Source organism: Ascaphus truei, chromosome 21 (assembly GCF_040206685.1).
Source record: "Ascaphus truei isolate aAscTru1 chromosome 21, aAscTru1.hap1, whole genome shotgun sequence".
Lineage (NCBI taxonomy): Eukaryota > Metazoa > Chordata > Amphibia > Anura > Ascaphidae > Ascaphus > Ascaphus truei.
The window spans coordinates 21,157,809-21,185,114 of record NC_134503.1 but is presented as its reverse complement, the minus strand read 5'-3'; the positions used below and the strand labels follow the sequence as shown (position 1 = coordinate 21,185,114).

At 48.5% G+C, this 27,306-nt stretch overlaps 1 protein-coding gene across 4 annotated transcripts in view; it reads left to right on the top strand.

Annotated features, from left to right (window-relative positions):
* LOC142472303 (macrophage mannose receptor 1-like) overlaps window positions 1-27,306 on the top strand; it is a 244,922-nt gene that overhangs the window by 141,674 nt on the left and 75,942 nt on the right. For all 4 annotated transcript variants that reach the window (XM_075579316.1, XM_075579315.1, XM_075579317.1 and 1 more), the window contains 2 exons: window positions 6,346-6,489; window positions 15,332-15,492. In XM_075579316.1, coding sequence (XP_075435431.1) covers window positions 6,346-6,489; window positions 15,332-15,492 — 305 coding nt within the window. The remainder of the gene's footprint in view (window positions 1-6,345; window positions 6,490-15,331; window positions 15,493-27,306) is intronic.

The following is a 27,306-nucleotide window of genomic DNA, read 5'->3' as shown; positions in this document are numbered from 1 at the left end:
GCCTACCTACCCACAGCCCTACCTCTGTGAACACTGGGGAATCTGTCATGGGGACCTCCTCTGGCCAGTCAGAACAAGGAACCTCCTGCTTTCCTAGCCCATCCCAAACTTCTATCAGCTGCCTGATAACCCACTAACCTATCTCCCCCTGCTCCATAGTGCCTCCCTGTCTAGCCTCCCCTAGGCTCAGCACCTCAGCTACTGCTGATGACTCCTGTTGCCTACCTCCCTGCAGCCCACCTGCACTCCGCTCCCCCCTTGGCAATCCCAACTTATGCACAGGAGCTACCTGAGTGCCCTTATCTCCCTGAACCTGTCTCCCCCTTACTGGGGATCAGCTCAGGGGCATCTGTTCAGATGCAACCGCCTTAGCTCTTGGCTGGTAGGTATCCCTGGGGTGGCACAAGCTTGCCACTGCACCTGATACCTCCAGCCCATAGCCAGGCTGCAATAGGGGGTTACTGATCTGAGAGACCCCCCGAGGCTCTGCCAGGGTAATTGGGAACTCTAGCTGCCATACCTGCTTCTTCTCCTCCCTGGCTACCGCTAGCCCATCTTCTCTTACTGAGACTCTTGCTGGCTACCTACCGGTAGCCTTCCCTCATTCCGCTTCTCCCTAGCTAATCCTAACCTGGATACTAAGGACACCCAAGTGAGGCCATCTCCCTGACACTGCCTCCCCATTACCGGAGAGGAGCCCAGGGGGATCGGTGCAGAAGCACCTGCCTGGGCTCCTGGTTGGCAGGTATCCTGGGGGTGGTCTAACTTTGCCACTGCCCCTGATACCTCCAGCCCATAGCCAACAGTGGGACTCTAAACCGAGAGACCCCCTGATGCTCTGCCAGGATAATGGGGAAATCTAGCTGGCTCACTTGCTGCCTTTCCTCCCCGGTTCCCACTGGCCCACCCAACCCTTTCTCAGGCAATCCTACCCTCTCTCTGAAGCTGTGCCCCCATTACCGGAGACGAGCTCAGGGTTGCTGGTGCGGATGCACCCGCCTTAGCTCCCGGCTGGTAGGTACCCTGGAGTGGTCTAACTTTGCCACAACCTCTGATACCTCCAGCCCATAGCAAGGCTGCAACAGTGGGGCTCTTAACCAAGAGCCCCTTGATGCTCTACCAGGGTAATGGGAAAGCCTAGCTGCCCTACAAGCTGCCCTTCCTTCCCCTCTCCTGGTAGCTCTATCTCCTGCCACCCACCGGTCACTCCTACAGGGGAACAACAGGGTACAGTCATAGGTAACAATACGTCAGGGTCAGTCTGCGACTTGGTCTGGCTCACCTCGCTGGTCTCCGCAGAGACCGCCGTTTTCGTAGGTCCCGATTGCAGGGGGACTGGAGTGGCCACCGCCGGCGTCATCTTAGCCTTTGCGCTCGGGGCAACTGCTGCAACAGCTCCCGGGTTCGGCACAGGGAAAACGGTGCAGAACAGGGCTCCCAGGTCCTCGTGGAGAAACTCGGCTCCCTTCAAACCTGGAAAAACAACCCCCTCCCGCACACCCTGTCCCTCCCTGGCTCTTCTGCCGCTGCCTCCGCTACAGCACCCGACTGCCGCAACAGCACCCGGCTTCGGCACAGGGTCGCCGGCATAGAACGTGGGGCTTCGGTCATCGCTGAGGATCGTCGACTCCTCCAAACCCGGTAAAACACCCACCTTCCGCACACCCCGACCCTCCCCCCAAACCAAAACGGCTCCGGCATCTTGCCAGAATTGCGGCTTCCCCGCTGCCGCCTGCATCCCACATCCTGGGAGCACTTCCACTGGCCGGACCATATCAGGTCGGGCCAGGGGTACAACAGCATCTTGCTGTAGCAAGCCGACCGCTTGCCAGGCGCCGCTGCTGATGGCCGTGATGGATCTGTTCCGGCTGCTGCTCCGCTGTATTCTGTCGGGTGCAGAGGATGGCCGCCGCTCTCCGCCGTTGCTATCGATGCAGCCCGGCCAGGTTCTCCAGGAGACGTCCCGCTGAGGGTTGTCGCCCTGGCTTGGTGGGAGCCATCGGAAGATGCCGTTAGACGGGATTCCTGCTTCGCAGCTCGTGAGCGCTGGCCCTGAGAGGCTCCTTCACCCAACCACGCACGGTCCAGGCAGTGGGCTCTGATGTGGCCCGCTTGTTGGCAGTGATAACATCGCCGCTCTTGCCGGAACTCCTCAGCCGCCAGTGGACTACCTCCCGCAAGAGGCTGCTGAGTCGAAGGCGGAGTTGGTCGAACGCCGAGCTCGTTCCGGAGCTTCTCTGCCACCGGTGGACTACCCCCCGCAAGAGGCTGCTATGTCCAGGGCGAAGTTGCTCGAGCTCCGTGCTCATGGAGTGGGTAAGCGGGTTGGTTAAGCACCATAGGCATAGAAGAACCAGGGGAGCGATGATGAACCTTAAAGAAAATAAAAAACTACATAGTGCAATATTGTCTAATCTAAACAGAATATGTAGAAGGCTCCCAAGTGAACACTCACAATATGGTTGAAATAAATGTGCAGATATCCAACTCAAGTGGAAGATGGTCACAGGCTGGAGCAGGTAGGAGTCATCACAATCTCAAAAGAGAGAGACACAAAGCCATAGTGCAGATGGTAACAAATAATTTATCACAAGAAAATTAAAATTGGAGGCTTACAAGATCCAAGAGGAAAAACAGCATTGAAGGTGAGGTGAAGATGGTGACTGAGTAGCGACCTCGGTCAGCTCCGGAACACACCGCAGAGGGTAATGGGAGCGTCTGTGTTGGAGCCTGCAGCTGAGAGACAGTGAGATTGCCCTGGCTTGGCTGCGGCACCAAGGAGACTCCCGTGCAAGTTGCGGACGGCATCCGAGTATTGATTTTAATTACATATAGCATGTGAGTGTGTTTTTTGGCTGTTGTAGCCGTATTTTAATAAATTGTTGTGCAGACTACACTATCTTTGCTTCCACTCTCTCCACATTGGGGCCAATCGTGATTTGAGATGTCCGAAAGCACCAAGGTCACAGGAGATTGAGGAACTACACGTGGGATTCGTGTCATCAGCGGAGAAGAAGGGGACAAAACACAGATTCTCTCAACCACATCAAACAAGAGATTTCTTGTAAGTAGGCACTGTGCATTGTCCATACGAGATTTTGTTTCGTCTGCGCAATGGTGTGTCCTTTTTAACCCTTCTTTACGGGGAGCATCAAGAATTGGGCTAGTCAAGAGCATCGCTGTTTTCTCTTCTTAAAGACTTGGACTATCCAGGGGGGCATCTTAAGGGACTTTTCATCTTATGGACTGAGTGTCATTTGAGCGCCAGGTATCCCTTTTTTCCTTATCATCTACATCCTGGTTGAGCCCCAACAACAAGAAGGACAACAGAAAACACACTTGAGGTTCTCATAGCCTTTAAAGATCAATTGATATGTGAGTGCATTTGTGAAATGACTGTGCCTTTATTATTGACCTGAAATACTACACAATACAGTATATACAGGCATACCCCGGTTTAAGGACACTCACTTTAAGTACACTCGCGAGTAAGGACATATTGCCCAATAGGCAAACGGCAGCTCATGCATGCGCCTGTCAGCACGTCCTGATCAGCAATACCGGCTCCCTACCTGTACCGAAGCTGTGCCAAGCAGGGAGACTATAGAGACTATTACACATGCGTTATTTACATCAGTTATGCACGTATATGACGATTGCAGTACAGTACATGCATCGATAAGTGGGGAAAAGGTAGTGCTTCACTTTAAGTACATTTTTGCTTTACATACATGCTCCGGTCCCATTGCGTATGTTAATGCGGGGTATGCCTGTACAATATTTTTCTCTCCACATTGTTGTTCTTTCTTGATGGTTCACAATTTCTGAAGAAGAGAGAAGTCGTTTTCTGGGTGCGGCACGTGGGAGTTACACGTGGGAATTATTTAGATATAGGGAAAGCTTCAGTGAGCACCTAGGCCTCGGCCAGGTAGGGAACGCACTTTCGCTTGTGTGCTGCACCCTGCTCATCCAAGCGATTCGTGGCCAGCTAGGTGCACGCGCGTCTGGGTGAGCGGCCACGACGTCACGGAGCTGGTTCGCCCTCATTGGGTGAACCGCTCATGTGACACGCTTACGAGCAGCAAATTCAAATTTGCTTGCTCGGCAAACAGCTAAGCGCCGAGCAGGTGCGCCCGCCCGCTCATGCTGGCCACACACATTGTTGCAATGTGTCTCTTCGTGGAGAGCGTGCCCGCCCGTTCAGCGCCACCCTGGACAAGGCCTTAGTTTCCAACTTAGAGAGATTGTATGTTTATATTAGAGAATTGATGCGCTTACTAATATATATATATTTATATTTCCATGGGCTGTAAGGTGTTGCCTTATGACTTAGCACTGCTTTAGCAGTGTGATGGGAGGGAGTAACCAGGCTCTATATAAAGGTCAAGCACATTTTGGTTAACCTTGATCAGTGTATAAGGGTCCCAGAGAGTTTGCTCTTGGACCCAGTAACATTGTATGATCACATTGTACTTTGTAATAAAACTATTTTTTGTGTTTTTCCCTTTCCGGGCATGCCATTGATTGCTAGAGTATGAGTTTCACTGGGGTTTTTGCAGAGGGACCATTGTCAGAATGTGTCTAGGAGATTGGGGTCCGGAGATGCCGGTTCCCCCATAAATGTACTCGGAAATCATGCCTGATTCTTGAATACATGTAGGCACATTGTACCGGCAATACTTCCCCATGAAAACGTAAGCGCGACTCACCACTAGGGTACCCTGCTGCATCACAGACCAGAAAGGAGAATGAGGCATAGGGATGAATATGTATTCCTGTAGCTGAGGGAATCCCTAGGTTAAGGGGGTACCCCAGCTAGTGCCAATGTGACCCACAACCAGTATAGGGTTTGTGGGTGCCCAACCATATATAAGGTTGGTGGGGGGGGGGGGGGGGTGGGATTCTCCGCTCTGCTTCTATTTAATGAATGAAGCAGAGAATACTATAAGAAGCCCTGAGCCAATAAGCTGGTGTGTTCCCCTTGAGTCTGAGCCGAAAGAGCACGGGCGGGCTTTTCAAGGGTGCTCTGTAATAGCAAAGAAAACCAGCTTCGATTTCAAGCCTGAAAAGCCTGCCCGCCAGTCCAGCATTTTGCGCCCAAGTTCTCAGAATCGAACGTAGCGGTCGTGGCTGGGATTTTATGCCGATTTGAGTCCCAGGAGATTTGGACTAACTCGCGGTCAGGAGGGACCAAGTTCTCAGGAGAGAACGTAGCGGTGGAGTATGGAACTTTATGCCGATTTGGGTGCCAGGAGAGTTCCCTGCACCTAGGAAAATCTCGTTTTTAACCCAGTCCCAAAGTAATTGTGTATTTTTGTCTGTATTTTGTGTTCCATTGTGTAAAAGCGAATTGATGCCGAATAAATGACAATTTGTTTAATTACCTTGTTTTGCTCAATGAATGATCCCGGTAAAAAGGTGTAAATAATCTGGTCTCCCGTGACAAGCAGTGAGCTAGGCAATAGGCTAAATGTGACTCAGAGAGCATATTATGTGAATCACTTCTGTCTGTTAGAGTGCAGTACAGTATATGAGTTTAAAATAAAAAGACATATTGGGTAATAGCAATGCATAAAAACTATATCATTTAGTGCTTGAAGGTTACAAATCCCTCCAACAGATATAGCCAACGTTATTACAACCAATTTTGTGCTGCTGCGGGTGAAATACCAGTAGTGCGATCGCTTCACTCCCTTCTTGCTCAGTTGATTCAAAACATTGGCCGCTTCTTCTTGATGTGTATGTCCCACTGCACTGCACCAAGAGTGGCAATAACATTGATAACACCTGTATCTAAACCAGGGCTTGTGGCCTCTAACCATCCCACCCGCCCAACCCCTCTCTACCTCTACCATCCCACCCTCCCACCCCCTCTCTCTCTCCCTCTCCCTTCCACCCCATGCTCTCTTTTCCACACCCGCTCTCTCTTTCCCACCCCCCTCTCTCTGACCCCATTCCCTCTCCCTCTCTTTGTACTCCCTCCCCTCTCTGACCCGCCCTTCTCACCCCTTCTTATTCTATTTTTACACCCTCTCCACCTTCATTTTTGCATCCCCATTTCCCCTCCATTTTTGGACCCCCTCTGTTTTTTCACCCTCCCCCTTCCTGGTCTTGTACCGCCGTTTCCATTGACCTAAATAGCAGTACCTGCTGCAGTGTAGAGGAAGTGGAAAGCAGACGGCTCTGCTTTGAGCCAATGCCACTGCTGCCCCCCAACATGTGCCACCCTGGGTGACCGCCTAGGTTGCCTTGTAGTGGCACTGGTTCTGATCGAACCCATGTGAAAATGTACTCCTCCAACATTGACAGGTACCAAAAAATACAACAATTCTGTTTTTTTTTCAGCATGTTCACAGGGGTATTTTGGTCCCAAGTGTGGTCAACCTTGTCAAGTATGCAAGAAAGGCTTGGTCTGTAATTCTCTACAGGGAGACTGCCAAGGGAAGCACACCTGTGTATCAACTACAGAACTCTCAGATTGCATTTTTGGTTAGTGATGCTGTCATTGTTAAATATAATAGTACTTCTACTAACTCCCTTCTTTGCATTTGTTTCAATTTATTGTGCAGGATTTTCTCAAGAATATTGCGTTTCCGGATATAGTCATGAAGCTACAGTAGTATAATTAAGCCCCACAATATAAATTTCAAGCACTTTGAAAACATACTTTTCTATGTTGGTACTGAGATTATTTAACAGCAATGTATCCCTGTGTTAAGAGTTTCTACACAACTATATAATTTTGTACTGTACATTGTACTGCTTCCACTCCACAAAGGATTCTGGGTAATGCAATGCAAATAAACACTCAGTTTGTCACTGTTTGCTTCTTATTCTCTTTAACAGGGATCCATATACACGTACAGTATGCATTCTGATTTGCATAGCTTTTAAATCAAAGCCTGGTTTAAACAAGTGCATGGCCCGTTATCCTAATCACAGACATGTTTTGACCTTTTGGGTTTCATTAAAACACTGTAGTATCAGTAACTTGATATCTACATTATAGTTACAGAATATTAGTGTCTTATCATTTACCTTGCATACCTTGTAAATATGAGGAAATAAAAATGTATAAGCCTACATTTTTCAAAGACGTTATTAGTTAAACTTATTACATTTCCACAAATGATATAAAAAGCACGTTTGGTCTGTAATATACTGCTGCGACAGACTTTATTCTAACAAATCACCGGTTTGTCCCTGGCTCGTTCCTGGAATGCGACGCTGTTCACCCGGAGCATGCCGCGTTCCCAGCCAGGGGTCATGCCCGGCTGACGCGCGGCTGATGTGTTAATTTATAATGGTTCAGGATTTAATAGGCTGCAATGCTTCGCGTGTCCACCAGATGGCATAAATTCATGAATTGTAATGCAGTGTATATATATATATATATATATATATATATGATACGAACCAATCCAAAGACCAGTAAAGAGACAGCAGACCGCTCGGGGTTAATCCAAAAGTCTATATTCACAACATGAAATACACGTAAGCCAACGTTTCGGTCCCACAGAGAGACCTTCCTCAGGGCCGTGCAACCCACAAGTGTAAGTGACCAAACATATATACCCTCACCCATAGTGCAATGCAAACAAAGGGAACCAATCACCAACAAGCAATCAGACATAATATGCAACATAGCTGTGCTCCATGCCCCCTCCCCTATTACCTGAATAATTAATTGATTCATCATGACATCAGAGTAAACACTTAAACTATTAGGAGAGAGACACCCTGAGACACTGGTCCCAGAGTCTACTGCCCGTGCGGGGGAACGTCGCGCGCCGCGCATGCGCAGTGGGCCAAAACACATTGTCTGCCGGGACGCCAGCAAGGAGAGTGCGCCACGCATCACAGCTGTGCGCAGATGCCTCATTAACTCTCCCAGGCAACCAGAGATACCGGCAGCGCAAATCGCGCATGCGCAGTCTGTAAAACCGCCTCGGTGCACAGTAACCCACACACTGACAGCAAAAAAAAAGGGGCTAAGCAGAGTAGTAAAACACAGAGCGTTGAGGTAAACCACAGGGGGACAGATAGAGGTATAGATCACAGGAGCGCATAGCATCACCATAGTATATAAGGACAAAGGAAGTGCAAAAGTGCAGAGGGAGTGATGCAACAGAGAATGAGTGACAAACATATACAAGGCATAATGTAGAACTAAGTCAAAGCAAAAAGACAACTACAGAAAGCAGCTAAGTGAAAGCTCCTCATTTAGGCCACCAGGTGTCATAGTCCTTAGTTCATAGATAAGCCTTGCTTCCTGTTTAAGCAAAGTCCTGCCCCTGTCACCCCCACGGGGGGGGACTGGAACCTGCAGAATAGGCATACAACGAAGTGTGGCCAATGTGTGTCTTTTTTCTTTGAAATGTCTAGCCACAGGTAGACACTTCAGATCTATATCAGAGGTATCACTCAGTAGGGCTTTTCTGATGCTTGAACGGTGCATGGCCATGCGTTCTTTCAGCATCCTTACAGTCTTCCCGATGTACAGCAATCCACAAGGACACTTAATAAAGTACACCACGAATTTTGACTCACAGTTCAGTTGTTGTTTGATTTTAATCGGCACGCCACTATGCGGGTGGTTGTAACTAGGGCCCAGCTGCATATAGTGGCAGTTGGTGCAGCCATGACAGCGGTACGAACCAGGTTTTTTGGCTAACCAGGTGGTGGGTGTGGCATATTTGTCTATTGGATCAGATCCAGTGACCATGTCACCAATATTAGGTCCCCGACGAAAGCAGAATAGTGGTGGCTCTCTAGCAAATGCACCAATCCTCTCGTCGTTCTCCAGGATGCGCCAATTGCCCCGAATGCAACGCTTAATGCTGTTTGTAGCAGTACTAAATGTACTGACTATATTAAGCCTGTTGCTCACCGGTCTACCTGATGAAGGTGTCAATAGTTCACCCCTGTCAACCTGTCCAACCTTTAGCAAGGCAAAGTTGATGTCCTTGGCCGAATAGCCCCTCTCCCGAAAGCGTGCGGCCATTAGAGCCAGGGCCCTTTGGGATTCTTCTGGATCAGTGGTAATTCTTTTCACTCGGAGGAGCTGGGAGTATGGGAGACCCCTCTTGAGTGGTACAGGATGGTGGCTGGCTGCACAAAGAAGGGAGTTCTTATCTGTACTCTTCCGGTAAATTCTAGTAGCCAGCGTGCCTCCAATTTTGTACACTATGGTATCTAGAAAAGCGATTTCCTGGTAGCTGCGGTTAAGGGTAAAACGGATTGTGGAGGGGATTTTGTTTAAATCAGAAACAAATGTCAGCAGCTCATCTTCACTGCCCGTCCACAGAATGAAGATGTCGTCAATATAGCGAAGGTATTTGACGATATGCCGCCCATGCGTGGTGTCAGTTAGTATGTGCAACCGTTCATACAAATCCATAAATAGATTAGCATATGACGGTGCCATATTTGAGCCCATGGCCGTACCCGTTAGTTGTAAGTAGTAGTGTTTCTCAAATTTAAAGAAGTTCTTATGGAGGATGACCTCAATGAGCAACATGAGAAAATCAACTGGTGGACCCTGTTCGACTCCATGTTCTTCCAATTTGGTGCGTACTGCTTCCAGGCCCCCTGCATGGGGAATGTTGGTGTACAAGCTGGACACATCTAGCGTAGCAAGAATACATTCTGCTGTGTTGACGGAAAGATGACTGAGCTGCTCAATGAAGTCCGTGGTGTCCTTGTTGTATGAACCCATTCCAGCCACCAGTGGCTGTAGATAGAAGTCCACGAATTGCGAAAGGGGGTGGCACAGCGACCCACGGGCCGAGATGATAGGTCTGCCCGGTGGTGCACCAGGCAGACCTATCATCTCGGCCCGTGGGTCGCTGTGCCACCCCCTTTCGCAATTCGTGGACTTATATCTACAGCCACTGGTGGCTGGAATGGGTTCATACATCAAGGACACCACGGACTTCATTGAGCAGCTCAGTCATCTTTCCATCAACACAGCAGAATGTATTCTTGCTACGCTAGATGTGTCCAGCTTGTACACCAAAATTCCCCATGCAGGGGGCCTGGAAGCAGTACGCACCAAATTGGAAGAACATGGAGTCGAACAGGGTCCACCAGTTGATTTTCTCATGTTGCTCATTGAGGTCATCCTCCATAAGAACTTCTTTAAATTTGAGAAACACTACTACTTACAACTAACGGGTACGGCCATGGGCTCAAATATGGCACCGTCATATGCTAATCTATTTATGGATTTGTATGAACGGTTGCACATACTAACTGACACCACGCATGGGCGGCATATCGTCAAATACCTTCGCTATATTGACGACATCTTCATTCTGTGGACGGGCAGTGAAGATGAGCTGCTGACATTTGTTTCTGATTTAAACAAAATCCCCTCCACAATCCGTTTTACCCTTAACCGCAGCTACCAGGAAATCGCTTTTCTAGATACCATAGTGTACAAAATTGGAGGCACGCTGGCTACTAGAATTTACCGGAAGAGTACAGATAAGAACTCCCTTCTTTGTGCAGCCAGCCACCATCCTGTACCACTCAAGAGGGGTCTCCCATACTCCCAGCTCCTCCGAGTGAAAAGAATTACCACTGATCCAGAAGAATCCCAAAGGGCCCTGGCTCTAATGGCCGCACGCTTTCGGGAGAGGGGCTATTCGGCCAAGGACATCAACTTTGCCTTGCTAAAGGTTGGACAGGTTGACAGGGGTGAACTATTGACACCTTCATCAGGTAGACCGGTGAGCAACAGGCTTAATATAGTCAGTACATTTAGTACTGCTACAAACAGCATTAAGCGTTGCATTCGGGGCAATTGGCGCATCCTGGAGAACGACGAGAGGATTGGTGCATTTGCTAGAGAGCCACCACTATTCTGCTTTCGTCGGGGACCTAATATTGGTGACATGGTCACTGGATCTGATCCAATAGACAAATATGCCACACCCACCACCTGGTTAGCCAAAAAACCTGGTTCGTACCGCTGTCATGGCTGCACCAACTGCCACTATATGCAGCTGGGCCCTAGTTACAACCACCCGCATAGTGGCGTGCCGATTAAAATCAAACAACAACTGAACTGTGAGTCAAAATTCGTGGTGTACTTTATTAAGTGTCCTTGTGGATTGCTGTACATCGGGAAGACTGTAAGGATGCTGAAAGAACGCATGGCCATGCACCGTTCAAGCATCAGAAAAGCCCTACTGAGTGATACCTCTGATATAGATCTGAAGTGTCTACCTGTGGCTAGACATTTCAAAGAAAAAAGACACACATTGGCCACACTTCGTTGTATGCCTATTCTGCAGGTTCCAGTCCCCCCCCGTGGGGGTGACAAGGGCAGGACTTTGCTTAAACAGGAAGCAAGGCTTATCTATGAACTAAGGACTATGACACCTGGTGGCCTAAATGAGGAGCTTTCACTTAGCTGCTTTCTGTAGTTGTCTTTTTGCTTTGACTTAGTTCTACATTATGCCTTGTATATGTTTGTCACTCATTCTCTGTTGCATCACTCCCTCTGCACTTTTGCACTTCCTTTGTCCTTATATACTATGGTGATGCTATGCGCTCCTGTGATCTATACCTCTATCTGTCCCCCTGTGGTTTACCTCAACGCTCTGTGTTTTACTACTCTGCTTAGCCCCTTTTTTTTGCTGTCAGTGTGTGGGTTACTGTGCACCGAGGCGGTTTTACAGACTGCGCATGCGCGATTTGCGCTGCTGGTATCTCTGGTTGCCTCATCTGCACACAGCTGTGATGCGCGGCTCACTCTCCTTGCTGGCGTCCCGGCAGACAATGTGTTTTGGCCCACTGCGCATGCGCGGCGCGCGACGTTCCCCCGCACGGGCAGTAGACTCTGGGACCAGTGTCTCAGGGTGTCTCTCTCCTAATAGTTTAAGTGTTTACTCTGATGTCATGATGAATCAATTAATTATTCAGGTAATAGGGGAGGGGGCATGGAGCACAGCTATGTTGCATATTATGTCTGATTGCTTGTTGGTGATTGGTTCCCTTTGTTTGCATTGCACTATGGGTGAGGGTATATATGTTTGGTCACTTACACTTGTGGGTTGCACGGCCCTGAGGAAGGTCTCTCTGTGGGACCGAAACGTTGGCTTACGTGTATTTCATGTTGTGAATATAGACTTTTGGATTAACCCCGAGCGGTCTGCTGTCTCTTTACTGGTCTTTGGATTGGTTCGTATCATATTTACTCTCTATGGGACTAGCATCTGCTATTACTACATCTTCAATTACAGTGTGCTGACTGAATTTCATGTGTGTATATATATATATATATATATATATATATATATATATATATACTGTATAACAACAACCCCTATAACCCCTAACATACAGTACTGTACACATACAGTACTGTATATGCACATCAATGATACTATGGGCCAGCGGGGGCGAGATGTGTTTGCAGCAGAGAGAGATCCGCTGCTCTCTCTGCGCAAACATCGGCACATTAAAAATATTTAAAATACATTTTTATTCATAGTGTACATGTGCAGGGGGTCTCCGGTGCTGAACCGCGTTGGTTTCAGGTCGGGGGACCCCCTGCTTCCCGAGATACAGCCCCCTTTATGAGGTGCCGGTATCCCTCTGCATTTAAAGGTCCCGATCACGTGACCGCGGCCTGTAAACCAAGCAGAGGGATACCGGCACCCCCTAAAGGGGCCTGTATCTCTGGGAGCAGGGTTCCCCGGACCTAAAACCACAGCGGTTCTGCTCCGGAGACCCTCTGCACATCTACACTATGAATAAAAATGTATTTTAAATGTATTTATTTATATTCATTTATTTATTTATTTATGTTGATTTTTTTATTTTTTTTGGGCGGCTGCTGTGTGTGAGTTTTTTTTATTGTGGGTAGCGGGGGTGGGTGAAGGGGGTATTAGACCCAACGGTGGTTGTTTAGGGCTTGCGGGGGTAGCGGGAGGGGTTAACCCCTTCATGACCGTAGCGGTATTAACTGCTACGGTCGTGAAGGGGTTAAGTGCACCCGCAACCCCCCCGCAAGTCCTAAACTCGCACCAAGGGCCAAATACCCCCTTCACCCACCCCCGCTACCCACAATAAAGCGGGCACGGTGGGTTAACCCCTTCATTGCCTTAGCGGCTATCAGCTATGGTAATGAAGCAGCATTTCTGTATTTTTAATAATATTGTGCAGGAGCAGGGGGTCCCCTAAGCATTAATTTCTGGCTCAGGGAACCCCCTGCTCACTGTACAATATTATTAAAATACAGAAATGCTGCTTCGTTACCATAGCACATAGCCGCTAAGGTAAAGAACGATTCTTTATTGATGTGTGTGTTTTATTTATACTGTACATGTGCAGAGGGTCTCCGGAGCAGAACCGCTGTGGTTTTAGGTCCGGGGACCCCCTGTTCCCCCGAGATACAGGCCCCTTTAGGGGGTGCCAGTATCCCTCTGCTTGGTTTACAGGCCGCGGTCACGTGATCGGGACCTTTAAATGCAGAGGGATACCGGCACCTCATAAAGGGGGCTGTATCTCTGGAAGCAGGGGGTCCCCCGACCTGAAACCAACGCGGTTCAGCTCCGGAGACCCCCTGCACATGTACACTATGAATAAAAATGTACAGTACTGTATGTTAGGGGTTATAGGGGACGGCTTCAAAGACAACAGCTCGCAAACGCCCCCATGTGTTTTTACACGGCATTGCAGTATTGCAGCCAGCTGGAATAAAATGCTTAAATCACAGCCGGGAAAATAACGCAATACACTCCGGGCGAAAACGATACAAAACCGAACATCACCGGGATATACTGAAATTTGCGGAACTAGCCGAGTTAGAATAAAGTTGGTCGCCTCTGTAGGATTTTTTTTTACATAGACAGAAAAAAGAAGCAGTGATCCAGGTTTATAACTTCAAAAATATATTGTGCAAAACAAATATATCAAAACCAGATCACTTCTAAGGAAACTAGGCCTTGCACATTTTGTAGGACGATGTCAGCATTTTCAGAAAAGATGCAAAACAGAGAGTAGCACTGTGTCCCGAACGGATAGAAACATAATAAACATAGAAATGTATCTCGTTACTGTACGTACATGTTGCCCTTTGGGCCAATAAAATCATATATCATATGACACAAAACATGCTTTTCGGATGATTTGTTAAGATGGTATATTATTGCTTCTTATTCAACAAGGAAACAAAGAAAACCGCTATTTGTGTGAATGGAAATGGATTGCCAATGCTTAAGCCTGACAACTATTGTAAACCCAGGCTGGCAGGACAGGCTAATGCAGTCCTGGTTTTTATGGTTATTATTTCTCAGTGGAATAAAAAAATTCAAAATCCCCAAATGCCTGGAGAAATTAGTTAAAACCTTTCTCACTGACTTAAATTGGCAACCCTACTAATGCTGCAGTCTGCAGAAACAAAAGCAGCAGTGATCACAACTGTGGGATCCTTCTTCATTATATTATATGGTACCATCCAAAGACTACTACACAAAACTGTATACATGATGGCCTTATTTACTAAACAGTGCCATGCTGTAAGACACCTTCCGCCGCCAACAGACATTTTATGGCCCATTCAAGTGAAAGGGCTAGAACAGTGTTTCCCAACCAGGGTTCCATGGCACCCTGGGGTTCCATGAAAGGATTCAAAGGGGCCACAGGATTTCCCCGATCTCCCAGTGCAGGAAGAAATCTGGGCAGTTGCTCAGGAGCTTGGCAGTTTCCTTCACCCTGATCGGCTGCTACTGGGTAATATAGCCAATCAGCAGGTGTCAGGAGCCTGTCGGGAGTGGACAAGCAGAGGAGAAAGCAGCATGTGTAGCGGAGAGGTGAGGCTGTGTGTCTCTGTTCTGTGTGTATTTTTTCTGTCCGGTTGTGTGTGTCTTCTGTCACTGACTGTCCTATTGTTGGGGTGCCTAAGCAACTGAGCAATGTCATTAGGGAAGCCTAGAGAGAAAAAATATTGGGAGCCACTGGCTAGAAAGTGTCTTTTGCATAGCACCGATTAGTAAATATAGGCCAATATTTATATTTGTTCAATTCAGTATAACCAATGGTGCTTCCTTGTCCTGAGATTGGAGTTCACTTCATATTTTCTAGGTCTCCGGTTTCCTGGTGACATCCTGAAGGACTGTTACCAGAATGCACTGAGATGAGACGTAGACAACAGACATTTGACTAAAATCTTAAGATGACATAGAGCTAGGTTGGCAGTATTGCAAATTAAATGTACTACAACTGATTTATTGTTTCCCACAAATGTTAGAATTAGAAATCAGCACAACAGTTTTCCAGTTGTTGCATTGTTACCGTTTATAATTTGTTTGTATTGCAGCTCTCGTCAGCATACTCTGTCCAAGTGATGATTGGCGTGTCTGGAAGGGTCACTGCTATTATATTGAGACAAGAGCTAGAAAAAAAGGACAGGACGCATTACTGTTTTGTGAAAGATTCAGAGAAACTGACCTTGTGAGCATTGGCACAAAAGAGAGAGAGGTAGATTTTTTTTTCTTACCTTTCTCTGGTATTTCTCTTGTATGTATATTTTTATTTGTATATGTGCAACAAACAAAAAAGCAGACAATAGCAAAGGGAATAAATTCCTTTAGTGGTCAGCTGCAACAACCCATAACACATGTATCTTAACTTTGTGAATCGCAATGTTCTGGTAATGATAACATGGTTGTGTTCCCATAGTATCAGACTATGGGCACTATTTAAAATTGCGATAGGGCCTATTTGACACTACCAAATGGAAAGTTGTACTGACTTGAATGAGGCTGTCCATGCACACTTTATTGAATATAGGTTTTTAGGGAGTGAAGAGGTCAACTCCCTCACTGTTCCAGGCATAGGAGACCACACCATAGCTTTCAGGTCTGCTAGGGTGTTCCAATCAACACTTGATAGGCACTAAAGGTCTATAAGACACAGCAGCCTCCCTGTCGCATTGTTCTCCAGCCTGCAAGGATGTAGGTTCAGAAGCCTGCTATGAAGCAGAGCTTCATTTCCCATAAGGATTGCATGGAAACAGCTGGGACTTATGCCCAGAACCAAAGAAAATAACATTCTAAATTGCAGATCTATGCTGTTTGTTGGCTAGTTTTTACGTGTGTCAGTAGTTTTTATACCCTGTTTCTCATAGTCCTGGGAGAAAACGGACTCTTTATTTGAAAGTATGCAGTGTGTGGACTCCTCACTGACCCGACATTGAAGGCCAATCTGTTACAATGGCCTAATGAGTTTCACTGATGCTTCTATGTAAAGAAGCAATCTATACTGTTCAAATATATATATATTTTTAAATTTACATTGCTTACACCAGTTTTTTTCCCAGGGCAGGAACACGCTTGTCTTTCAACATAAAATATATTCATTTTTTTGGGACCTTACATGGTCCATCAACGTCTCTCTCGCACTCTCTCGTTGCACGTACAGTACAGGCATACTGACACACACACAAACGCACTGTTACAAATGCAATGGTCTCAACACCAACACAGTGATTAGATATATATATATGTAGCCCTGGCTGGTTTGGGGCTACCAGTCTGCCCTCCTCCAGGCAGTAAGCAGTAGAACAGGCCTGCCAGGAGTAATCATGGGTTTTCCCCACTCCTATGCAGCTTCAGTGAGTCACAGAGGAGGTTGTGCAACCAGGCCTTTTGTCCAATCAGGGATTCAGGTTTGCTTCCTACTTTCTCTGTACTTAAGGGGCTGCACTTCCTACAGTTAATCAGTTTGCCTCTACCTTTGAGAGAGGCCAGTCTACCCAAACCAGTTGTCAGGGCTCTGCTAATCTGTGGGCCCTCCCTTAGGGGAGTGACGGGAGTCTATTCCTCTTACTCCACCAGGGAGTAAGAGAAGAGCTAGGACTTCTTCTGGTGCCCTAGGCTGGGAGTGCAGGTCCAGGGACATCCTGAGGGTGAAGGCCCTAAGCTCTACTGATGGTTGCTGTGTATGTTGTGTGAAGCCTGCAGTGTACAATAAAATGTTCCTGTTTCACTATACCTTCCGCCTGAGACTGCAATCTATCAGGGGAAGGGAGGAGAACTCTCCTGCAGGAAATTGCTCCCCTTCTTCCAGGTTCCAAGGGCCTGCAAGAGATGGAGACGCTGTCACCATGAGTACTTTATCAGTCTATACCCCAGAAGCCTGTTCTGACATCCCCTACCATCAGGTGGGAGACTCAGATCTACTGTAAGCCAGCAGGTAGGCACCACCACACTCCATTTAGCAGCAACAGCAGCAACATCTCCCAGAGGGGGGGGGGGGGGTGGGGGAATATGGGCTACATATACAGTATATTCCCCTGATGAAGTCACGAGACACGTAGGGACATGGTGATGTCATCGTGTGAGGGCGGGTGTACGAGGAGTTCCTGGTTTCTCAGCAAGTCTGCCAGCTGATTCTTATATTGCCAGTATCCGATTGAAATGGAGGTAAAGCACAAGAGACACTGCGAGACGCTGTGGGGTGATGCCAGCTTGTGGCAGGAGCTGTATGCGGACATCATCCGATCAAATGCACCCTATATTTCCTGGACTCCTCCACTTTCGTTGATAACTCCCTATAGAGATTTCTCTCCCATGTGTGTGTTCTTTTAGAATCTTGTAAGTGCAATTCCTTGGAACTGCTTTTTTAATAAATTCACTTTATTTTATACAGTTGCATTGTAAGGAATCCGCTCCACGGTTTACTGGTTACCTTACCTTGCAGACCGGTGCAGTTCTGGAACAGTTTTCCTGAGGTTTGCTGCAGCCTGGATTCACTCAAAGCAATACACACTCCCTCTGGTATCTACTGCAGCTGTGCAGCCTTTCATTGCAAACTATACTTGTATTCACTCATTAGGGGCAGTACCTTCACACCCCCGCCGGGGATTGGCCCGCTGGCCTTTAAGTATTGCTTGCCCATAATGCTCCTTGCCGAGCATAGTCCTTACTGGATGTCAACTGTTTTGCCACAAGCTCTCGCTTGTTCCCCTTTGCTGATACCAGGTCACGCCCTGCGTCCTTCAGCTTCCTTCAAGCCGTTTGTTCTCCTATGCTGATTCCAGGTTACGTCCTGCATCCTTCAGCTCCCTTCAAGCCGCTTGTTCCCCTGTGCTGAAGCAGAGATTCTTTCCTGCGTCCTTCAGCCTCCTGGATTCCTGCACTAAGTAGTGGTTTCGTCCCTGCGTTCTGCAGTCTCCTGGATTCCTGCACTGAAGCGGAGGTTTCCCTGTATCTACAGCTTCCTGGTTCCTGGGGCCTACTCTTTCCCTAATATAGAGAGGCCGTGTCCTGGTTCCTGCGCTGTAACAGTGGATTCCCTTGCCCGCTCAGGACTTTTGCGCTGTAGCACTGGTGCACCCGTGCAGCTAGACGGTGTGCTATTCTGGTCTGCCTACCATCTCCTGTGACCAGCACCATGGGCCATGGTCGTCGCTCGCGCAAAGGCCAACCCCGCGCTCCTAAGCTGAAGCGGGTTTCTCCTATCTCCTTATTGCCGAACTCTTGCATGAACAATGTTTATCCTGACGTCTCCTGTTCTGACCCTGGCTTGTACAACGACGACGCTGTCTTCTCCAATCCTGATCCTGCGACATATGACTACGAACTGCGCAATCCGGATCAACCTGCGCGGTCTCAGGTCGGTGCTTTTACAACCCCACCTCAGCCTCGCGGTCCGGTCCTGGTTTGTGGCGAGCAGAACCCTGACAGTATGCTCGGCCCTACAAACTCGGACCCCGCTGAGGTGTGGGTTGGTAAGTTTTTTCCTAAAAACCTGTCCCAGCCTGTAGACCAGTCCCAGTTTGAGAATAATTATTTGTGCGATATAATACCTCTGATGGAAGATCCGTTTATGTTGGAGGGCTTGACTCCCTTGCAAAAGAAATGCCGTAATAATCTGGTTTATAAGGCTTACTGCCTCAGAGACTTAAAACAGTACCTGGCCCGTCTTTTGGCCATTGCTAACATTGCTTGCTCCCCTGATTCCCCTTTAACTGGGGAGGAGCTGAGTCCTGTGGAACTGGTCAACGCCTGTAGTACACTCAATGCCCTGACTTTATCCTTGGACATTCCTATAGTATTCCCGGAACCTTCCGTCATGGTGGCTCTCGCTCACGAGACGCTGCATTTACTTTCCCGTGCATTGGATGATTGCTTGTTAAAACAGGATCGTCTCTTAGCCGCTCACGCCGTCGTTTGGCGGTATCCCTCGGCTACCAGTCCTGTTGCTAAACCGGGGGACGTATCTCTCTCTCCGGGAGATGACCAAACAGAACTATTACCAATATCTCCCAACGTAGTAACTGCCACAGTCCCAAGCTCTGATTGTATGCCTGGGTTCCCTGACACTAATGATATGTCTACATTAACCCCTGCCGATCAGTCCTGTGAGGTCCCCTTGGAGAACACATATGTGTCATTAACTAACACTAAGGTTCTTGTATCAGAGAATAAGTCCCTTAGTTCTCCTATTTCTAGCTTTGAATCCCTCTCTCTAGGTCTTGAGGGTTTTCCAGCTTTAAACTCTGCTAGACAGTCCTGCGCGCTTTCCCCTTCAGAGAAAGAATCCCTAAGTTCTGTTCCCAGGGTTATTTCTGTATTAACCTCTGTGGGGCAGCTCTCTGAGTTTCCTTTGGTAAATCCCTGTTCTCTGTCAGCCACGGTCATGCCCCTAGCTTCAGACGAGAGATTCCTGCTCTCTTCTAATACAGAGAAAAGGTTACCTATGTATTACTCTCAGGCATTGTCTGCATTAACCCCTGTAAATTCTTGCTGCCTCCAAGTTAATGCCTTCGTTGTAGCCTCAGAGAATGAGTCCACAAGTCAGACAGCAGAGGTTGCATTGAGGGATTCCCATAACCGTACGGAGTCTCTAGATATTCTTTGCTATAAATCCCCTGCTTCAGCTCAAGTTTCCGCAGTTTCGTCTCCGGAGACTTCGGCTAAAGTTCTGGTTCCTGTTAAATGTATTCAGGAGTCAGGTTTTTCCCTAAGCTTAGTCGCAGAGTTTCTTCTCCCGGGTATTTCACTGAACCAGCCTGTCGCCCACATAGCGGTGATCCCTGCTTCAGCGCATAGTTCCCACATTATGGAGTCTGCAGTAAGTTCTGGTTTCCCAGACATCCCTTACCAAATACCTACTTCAGAGACCAGTACAGTTATGATTAACCCCCGTGTACTGTCTGAGTTCTCCTCCTCTTTAAGCTTAGGGTTAAAGGCATACAGTAGTCTGTATGTCCCTCCTGGGGTTCATATTGTGTTCCCAGGAATGTTTGCGGACGCACGTTTTTTTCCCAAAAGTGACGCTTTTTCATATAGATCAGTAAAAAGCTTGCATACTGTTTCCCTTTTTGCTGAATTGTGTCTTACTAGTTTTGAGACTCTGAGAGGTAATGATTCTCCTTCTGATTCTGAGGCTCTTTCTATAAGGGGTATCCTGTCTGGGGGCTCTCCTGATTTCTCTCTCCAGGCTAATCCTTTGGGGATCAGCATATCTGCGGTCACTCCCTTAGTACTGTCTGAGGACACCATGCACATATTACAAGTCCTGGGGTTTAAATCTGAGCTTTTTAGCTGTCCTGCCTTTGCTGAAACCCAGTCCCTCAGTACTGTGTCTAAATATGTCCCAGCAAACATGGGGTTACTCGGGGGGGAGATTAAAGCTCCTGTCTTAAAGGGTATTTTTTCTCACATGTCCAGCAAATTTAGAATCTCAGTAAGTGTTTCTATGTCACTTATCAATACATCTGATTTTTTCCCTAATCAAACCCAGATACCCTCACTATCGGTTAGGAGTCCTGTGATCAGAGATTTTGCACTAGAAAACACACCAATTCATGTTTTTGTCAGCTTAGGTACCCCTGTGGTTAGGGCCATTGCAGTTTTAGAGAAGACTCTTTGTACTCCTAAGGTGCATGTCATTAAGAGTTTTCATAGTTCATACTTGCTGCTTGTTGATTCTCAGGGCCCTGTCACTGAGGTACAGACTTCAGCTTCTGATGTTAGCTTCCCTCCCACCACTACCCTGGCTCTGCCTTTTTCTCAAGCTACTGATTTGAAGATCCCAAGGACTATTCCTGATTCACTGACAATATTATCTCCCAATGAAGATTTCCCAGTATTGGAGAACTCTACTGTTGTTTGCTTCTCTGCTCCTGCTAAACCATGGTTTTGTCCCTCGGAATTTTCGGTTGCCCCTGTTATTTCCTCTCAGTTGGAAATACTCTGTACGTATCCCAAGATTTCGGTCCCTATGCCTGGTTTACTGCTTGCCTTGTCACCTTCCATACCAATACCGGGAGATGCTTCTAACCAGCCTATACCCTTACTAACCATTACCTGGGAGCCTTCTAGAGGAAAAATTCCTCGCAAATTCCAACATGCAGTGGTCAGCCAAGACTTTTTCTGTTACAAAGTTTCTCCTGGTGTATTCGATCAACTATCAGGGCCGCGGATCCTAGATTCAGGTTTCTTTATTAAGGACTGGGCTTTCAGTGGGGGTTCTTCTACCGTTTTTGCTCTGGAACTCTCTGGTTCTTCACAGCCCTGGATTTCCAAGACATTTTGCGAGGCAAGCCATGTACCAAGGATGTTTCCTCCATCAATCTTATATCCTAGAACTGTACTCACCAAAGAACTGCTCGTTTACGGATGCCCTTTCTACCTAAAGAAGTTTAGGAACAACTCAATGTCCCCAAGGCCCATGGATGGTCCTGTCTGGCCAAAGTTCTCACCGGGGGGTGGGGGTACACTAAGGACTAATCATGAGTCTCTGGAGTACGACTCTAGCCCCAATCCTAGACGGTTCAGCAACAATTCCCGGGCCTCCAACTCTATGAGTGCTCATGTTCGCCCGGAGGTCTCGCGTGAAGGGGGGGGTACTGTAAGGAATCCGCTCCACGGTTTACTGGTTACCTTACCTTGCCGACCGGTGCAGTTCTGGAACAGCTTTCCTGAGGTTTGCTGCAGCCTGGATTCACTCAAAGCAATACACACTCCCTCTGGTATCTACTGCAGCTGTGCAGCCTTTCATTGCAAACTATACTTGCATTCACTCATTAGGGGCAGTACCTTCACACCCCCGCCGGGGATTGGCCCGCTGGCCTTTAAGTATTGCTTGCCCATAATGCTCCTTGCCGAGCATAGTCCTTACTGGATGTCAACTGTTTTGCCACAAGCTCTCGCTTGTTCCCCTTTGCTGATACCAGGTCACGCCCTGCGTCCTTCAGCTTCCTTCAAGCCGTTTGTTCTCCTATGCTGATTCCAGGTTACGTCCTGCATCCTTCAGCTCCCTTCAAGCCGCTTGTTCCCCTGTGCTGAAGCAGAGATTCTTTCCTGCGTCCTTCAGCCTCCTGGATTCCTGCACTAAGTAGTGGTTTCGTCCCTGCGTTCTGCAGTCTCCTGGATTCCTGCACTGAAGCGGAGGTTTCCCTGTATCTACAGCTTCCTGGTTCCTGGGGCCTACTCTTTCCCTAATATAGAGAGGCCGTGTCCTGGTTCCTGCGCTGTAACAGTGGATTCCCTTGCCCGCTCAGGACTTTTGCGCTGTAGCACTGGTGCACCCGTGCAGCTAGACGGTGTGCTATTCTGGTCTGCCTACCATCTCCTGTGACCAGCACCATGGGCCATGGTCGTCGCTCGCGCAAAGGCCAACCCCGCGCTCCTAAGCTGAAGCGGGTTTCTCCTATCTCCTTATTGCCGAACTCTTGCATGAACAATGTTTATCCTGACGTCTCCTGTTCTGACCCTGGCTTGTACAACGACGACGCTGTCTTCTCCAATCCTGATCCTGCGACATATGACTACGAACTGCGCAATCCGGATCAGCCTGCGCGGTCTCAGGTCGGTGCTTTTACAACCCCACCTCAGCCTCGCGGTCCGGTCCTGGTTTGTGGCGAGCAGAACCCTGACATGCATGCTATGGAGCCTGCGCTTCTTCTTGATATATATATATGCGAGAGACAAATATGTAGAGAGAGAGAGAAAATATATTTCCCATAGGAAAAAAGAGGCAGCACTCTGTAGTAATTCAAAAATAGTTTATTACATATAATTTGGCACACATACAGAGATACTGTATATCTTGCAATGGAAAAGGGGAATAGTTCCTCCAGCACAGAGGGGAATGGGGATACTCAAAGACCAAGAAAGATTGTGGTGGTAGGGGACTCCAAGGTAAATAGGGCAATCTGTTGCCGTGACCGCATGTACCGTACTGTTTGTTGTCTCCTGGGTGCTCGGGTTAGACACATTGCGGATCGGGTAGATAGATTTTTGGGAGGGACTGTGTGAGGATTCGCCATCCTGGCGGTCGCGGACCGTCTCCTCACCTCAATAATCCTGCCGTGACACTCAGAATGCGCTGTCTCGTGGTCCCGGTACGCGCGCAGATCTTGCGTGGCCTGACTCTCCGCCCGTGGGTTCTGTCTCTGCCCCCCCGCTCCTACGCACAACGGGTGCGTTCGTCCAGCCTCCCTGCTGGTGCGCATTCCTGGTTCCGCCCCCACTCTAATGATACTCAGGACTGGCGTGTTAGTGACGTGCATCTCAGGCTCCACCCCCTCACCTCCGTGACACGCGCGGGTCGGCGTGCGATCGCTTCCGCCCCCATCCATCCTAATGACAGGCAGGACCGGCGTGGGAGTGACGCGAGCCTCAGGCTCCGCCCCCTGACCTTCGTGACGCGCAAGATCGGTTCCTCCCCCATCCCTGAATAGGCTACATTATAGGGCACTCCTCTGTGCACCAGCAGCCTATTTGAGTCTACTTTCTGGTTCCGCCCTGGCTGGCTATAGGAGGCCCTTCCTTTATATACCTTCCTGCTGCATACTCTCATTGCTGAGCATAGTCTAGTGTGACGCCGTGCATTGCTGCATTCCAGTTCCTGTGACCTTGCCTTGCGTGTTAACCTCTTGTTGCCTGATCCTGCTTATCTCTTGGACTCCGCACCTCTCCTGTCCCTCTGCGACCATTCTCCTGTCTCCAGTCCTGACCTTGGTTAAGTACTCCAACAATCTGATGCTCTCCTATCCTGAACCTGGCTATGTACCCCAACGATCCGCTACTCTCCAATCCCGAACTTGGCTACGCACCCTGACGATCCGCAACTCTCCAATCCTGACCTGGCAAGTACTTACTACTATTCTCCAATCTATAATACTGACCTGGCAAGTACTTACTACTATTCTCCAATCTATAATACTGACCTGGCAAGTACTTACTACTATTCTCCAATCTATAATACTGACCTGGCAAGTACTTACTACTATTCTCCAATCTATAATACTGACCTGGCAAGTACTTACTACTATTCTCCAATCTATAATACTGACCTGGCAAGTACTTACTACTATTCTCCAATCTATAATACTGACCTGGCAAGTACTTACTACTATTCTCCAATCTATAATACTGACCTGGCTTGCATGACTACTCTACATGCTAGGCGCCCCCGCGTGGCTGTGGATCAGCGTTAACCAATTTCCTACCTCAGCACCGCGGTCGCGCTTCGTTTGTGGTGAGCTACGTGTTTCAGACTGGGACTGACCTGGCGGTATTGGTATATGTTGGCACCAATGACAAAGTTAGAGAAACAGGGAGGGTCCTAAAGAATGATTTCAGGGACCTAAGCCGCAAACTTAAGGCAAGGACCTCCGAGGTAGTAGTTTCTGAAATACTGCCAATTCCATGTGCTACCCCAGTGAGGCAGTTAGAGAATAGGGCGGTTAATGCATGGCTAAGAAAGTGGTGTAGGAAGGAGGCTTTGCTTTTGGAGCACTGGTGCTACTTTTCTGAGAGGTGCAATCTTTAAGGTAGGATCGGATTGTACCTCAATGAAGAGGGATCTTCTGTGAAAGTGAGGAGAATTTTAAAAATATTGTAAACTAGGATGGATGGGGAGGGACATGAAACAGTAACAAACTAAATAAAATAGATAGGGATGGGGACATAGGAAGGAGTCAAAGAGGTTGAATGGTGGCAAGTGGGAGTTTGGCAAGCAGGGAGACACCCATATTAAATACAGATAATTCTAAAAACTTCTAAATACTAAATCCAATTAGAGTAGAAAGACTGGAGCAGATAAGATAATAATAAAGACTGAAAAGCATGCTTGCTAATGCAAGAAGCCTGACATAAAATTGGTGAGCTTGAGTTAATAGCTACAATGGAGCAGTATGATAACATAGGCATTACTGAAACATGGTGGGATTAAACTCATGACTGGGCAGTTACATCAGGGCCGCCAAATGGCGGCGATTCCCTGTCTGCATGCACAGAGCCGAGGTCCCGCGCAGGGCAAGAAAGGTGTCCGGCCTGCTGCCTGTGGGCCGGCTCCCCCCTCTCCCAACGTGGGATGGAGGGGAAGCGCCATTGCTAGCCCAAGTGCGCCAACCCAGCTTCCCCCACACGCACAAACCCAGCTTCCCCCGTGCTCGCCAACCCAGCTTCCCCCGCGCCCACCTCCCGCCCTTGGCAGCAGCTGTGAATTAGCCGCCAGTCTGGCCCCACCTCCAGAGGCCTACCAGCCGCCGCCCCTCCCCCACCCCCCACCCCTGTGCCCCCCGAGCCTACCTCACGCTCCGGGCAGCAGCTGCGGGGATCGGGGGCAGGGGGGGAATCATCTGGCGGGCAAGGAAGCAGCACCCACCCAGTCAAGGTCAGTCACCCACCCAGCCACTCACCCACACACCCACACACCCAGGCAGTCATCCACCCACCCACCCACCCAACTCATCCACACTGGCAGTCACTCAGTCACCCACCCACCCTGTCACTCAGTCACTCACCCACCCACCCTGTCACTCAGTCACTCACCCACCTACCCAGTCACTCAGTCACCCACCCAGTCACTCAGTCACCCACCCAGTCACTCATCCACCCAACCAGTCACTCACCCACCCAGTCACTCTGTCACTCACCCACCCAGTAACTCATCCACCCACCCAACCAGTCACTCAGCCACCCACCCAGTCACTCAGTCACCCACCCACACACCCTGTCACTAAGTCAAACACACACCCTGTCACTGTCACCCACCCAGTCACTAAGTCACCCACCCACTCAGTCACTCAGTCACCCATTCACCCAGTTACTCACCCACCCAGTTACTCACCTACCCACCCAGTTACTCGCCCACCCACCCTGTCACTCACCGACCCAGTCATTCAGTAACGCACCCACTCAATCACTCAGTCACCCACCCAGTCACTCAGTCACCCACCCACCCCGTCACTAAGTCACCCACCCAATCAGTCACCCAGTTACTCACCCACCCATTTACTCACTCACCCAGTTACTCACCCACCCAGTTACCCACCCACCCAGTCACTCACCCACCCAGTCATTCTTTCACCCACCCACCCAGTCACTAAGTCAGCCACCCATTCACTCAGTCACCCACCCAGTTACTCACCCACCCAGTCACTCAGTCACCCACCCACCCAGGTAGTCTTTTGTTGAAAATATAAAAATAAACAGATTGCATTGTAATGTTTTTTTCCGTATTGCAATAAGAAAACAGTTAAGTAAAAGTTGCGCGCTAAAAAATATTTTTTCGTGGTAGATGCGCTATGGGTTTGGGGGGTGGGGGGGCTGCTCCTTTCATTTGTCCTGGGCCCCATGATTTCTGTAGGCGGCCCTGAGTTACTTTAGATGATTATTCTCTTTTTTGGAAGGATCGAGAAAATAGAAGAGGAGGTGGAGTATGTTTATATGTTAAACTGGATCTAAAAGCATGTCACGGGAGACCAGCACTTTTAACACTTATTACCATTCGGGATCAATTCACTAGGCAGAACAAGGTAGTGGAATAAAATGAGGTTTATTCGGGTGAAACTCACAGACATACAAATGATACACAAATACAGATCAATCACACAACTGGGGCTCTGGGGTGAATATCTAGCCTCAAGTAGGTCCAGGGCACCCGCTTTGGGAAGGCTTACCCTATCCGACTCACTTCCAAGAAACACGGTTCTCTTTTTGGGAGAGACGCCGTGCTTTCCCCACTTCGTTCTCCGCTCAGAACTTGGCCACGTCTTTAAAACTTGGTTTCAGCTAGGCAGGCTTCTCCGGCTAAACACTAAGCCTGTTGCTCTGCTATTCACAACAGAGCAACTTTGAAATGCCCGCCAGCGTCTCACCAACCCAAGCCTCAAGATTGTCTGTTTCACTGATCTGGCAGTTTCCTTACATAGACCTCTCTGTCCTATGTTTAACTTGGAAAGGAGACTGGAGACCAGAGAATGGATCCTAACTCTACCAGCTAATCAGAATGGGAGATCATCTGCTTGGTTACGTCAGAGGCGGGGGCATG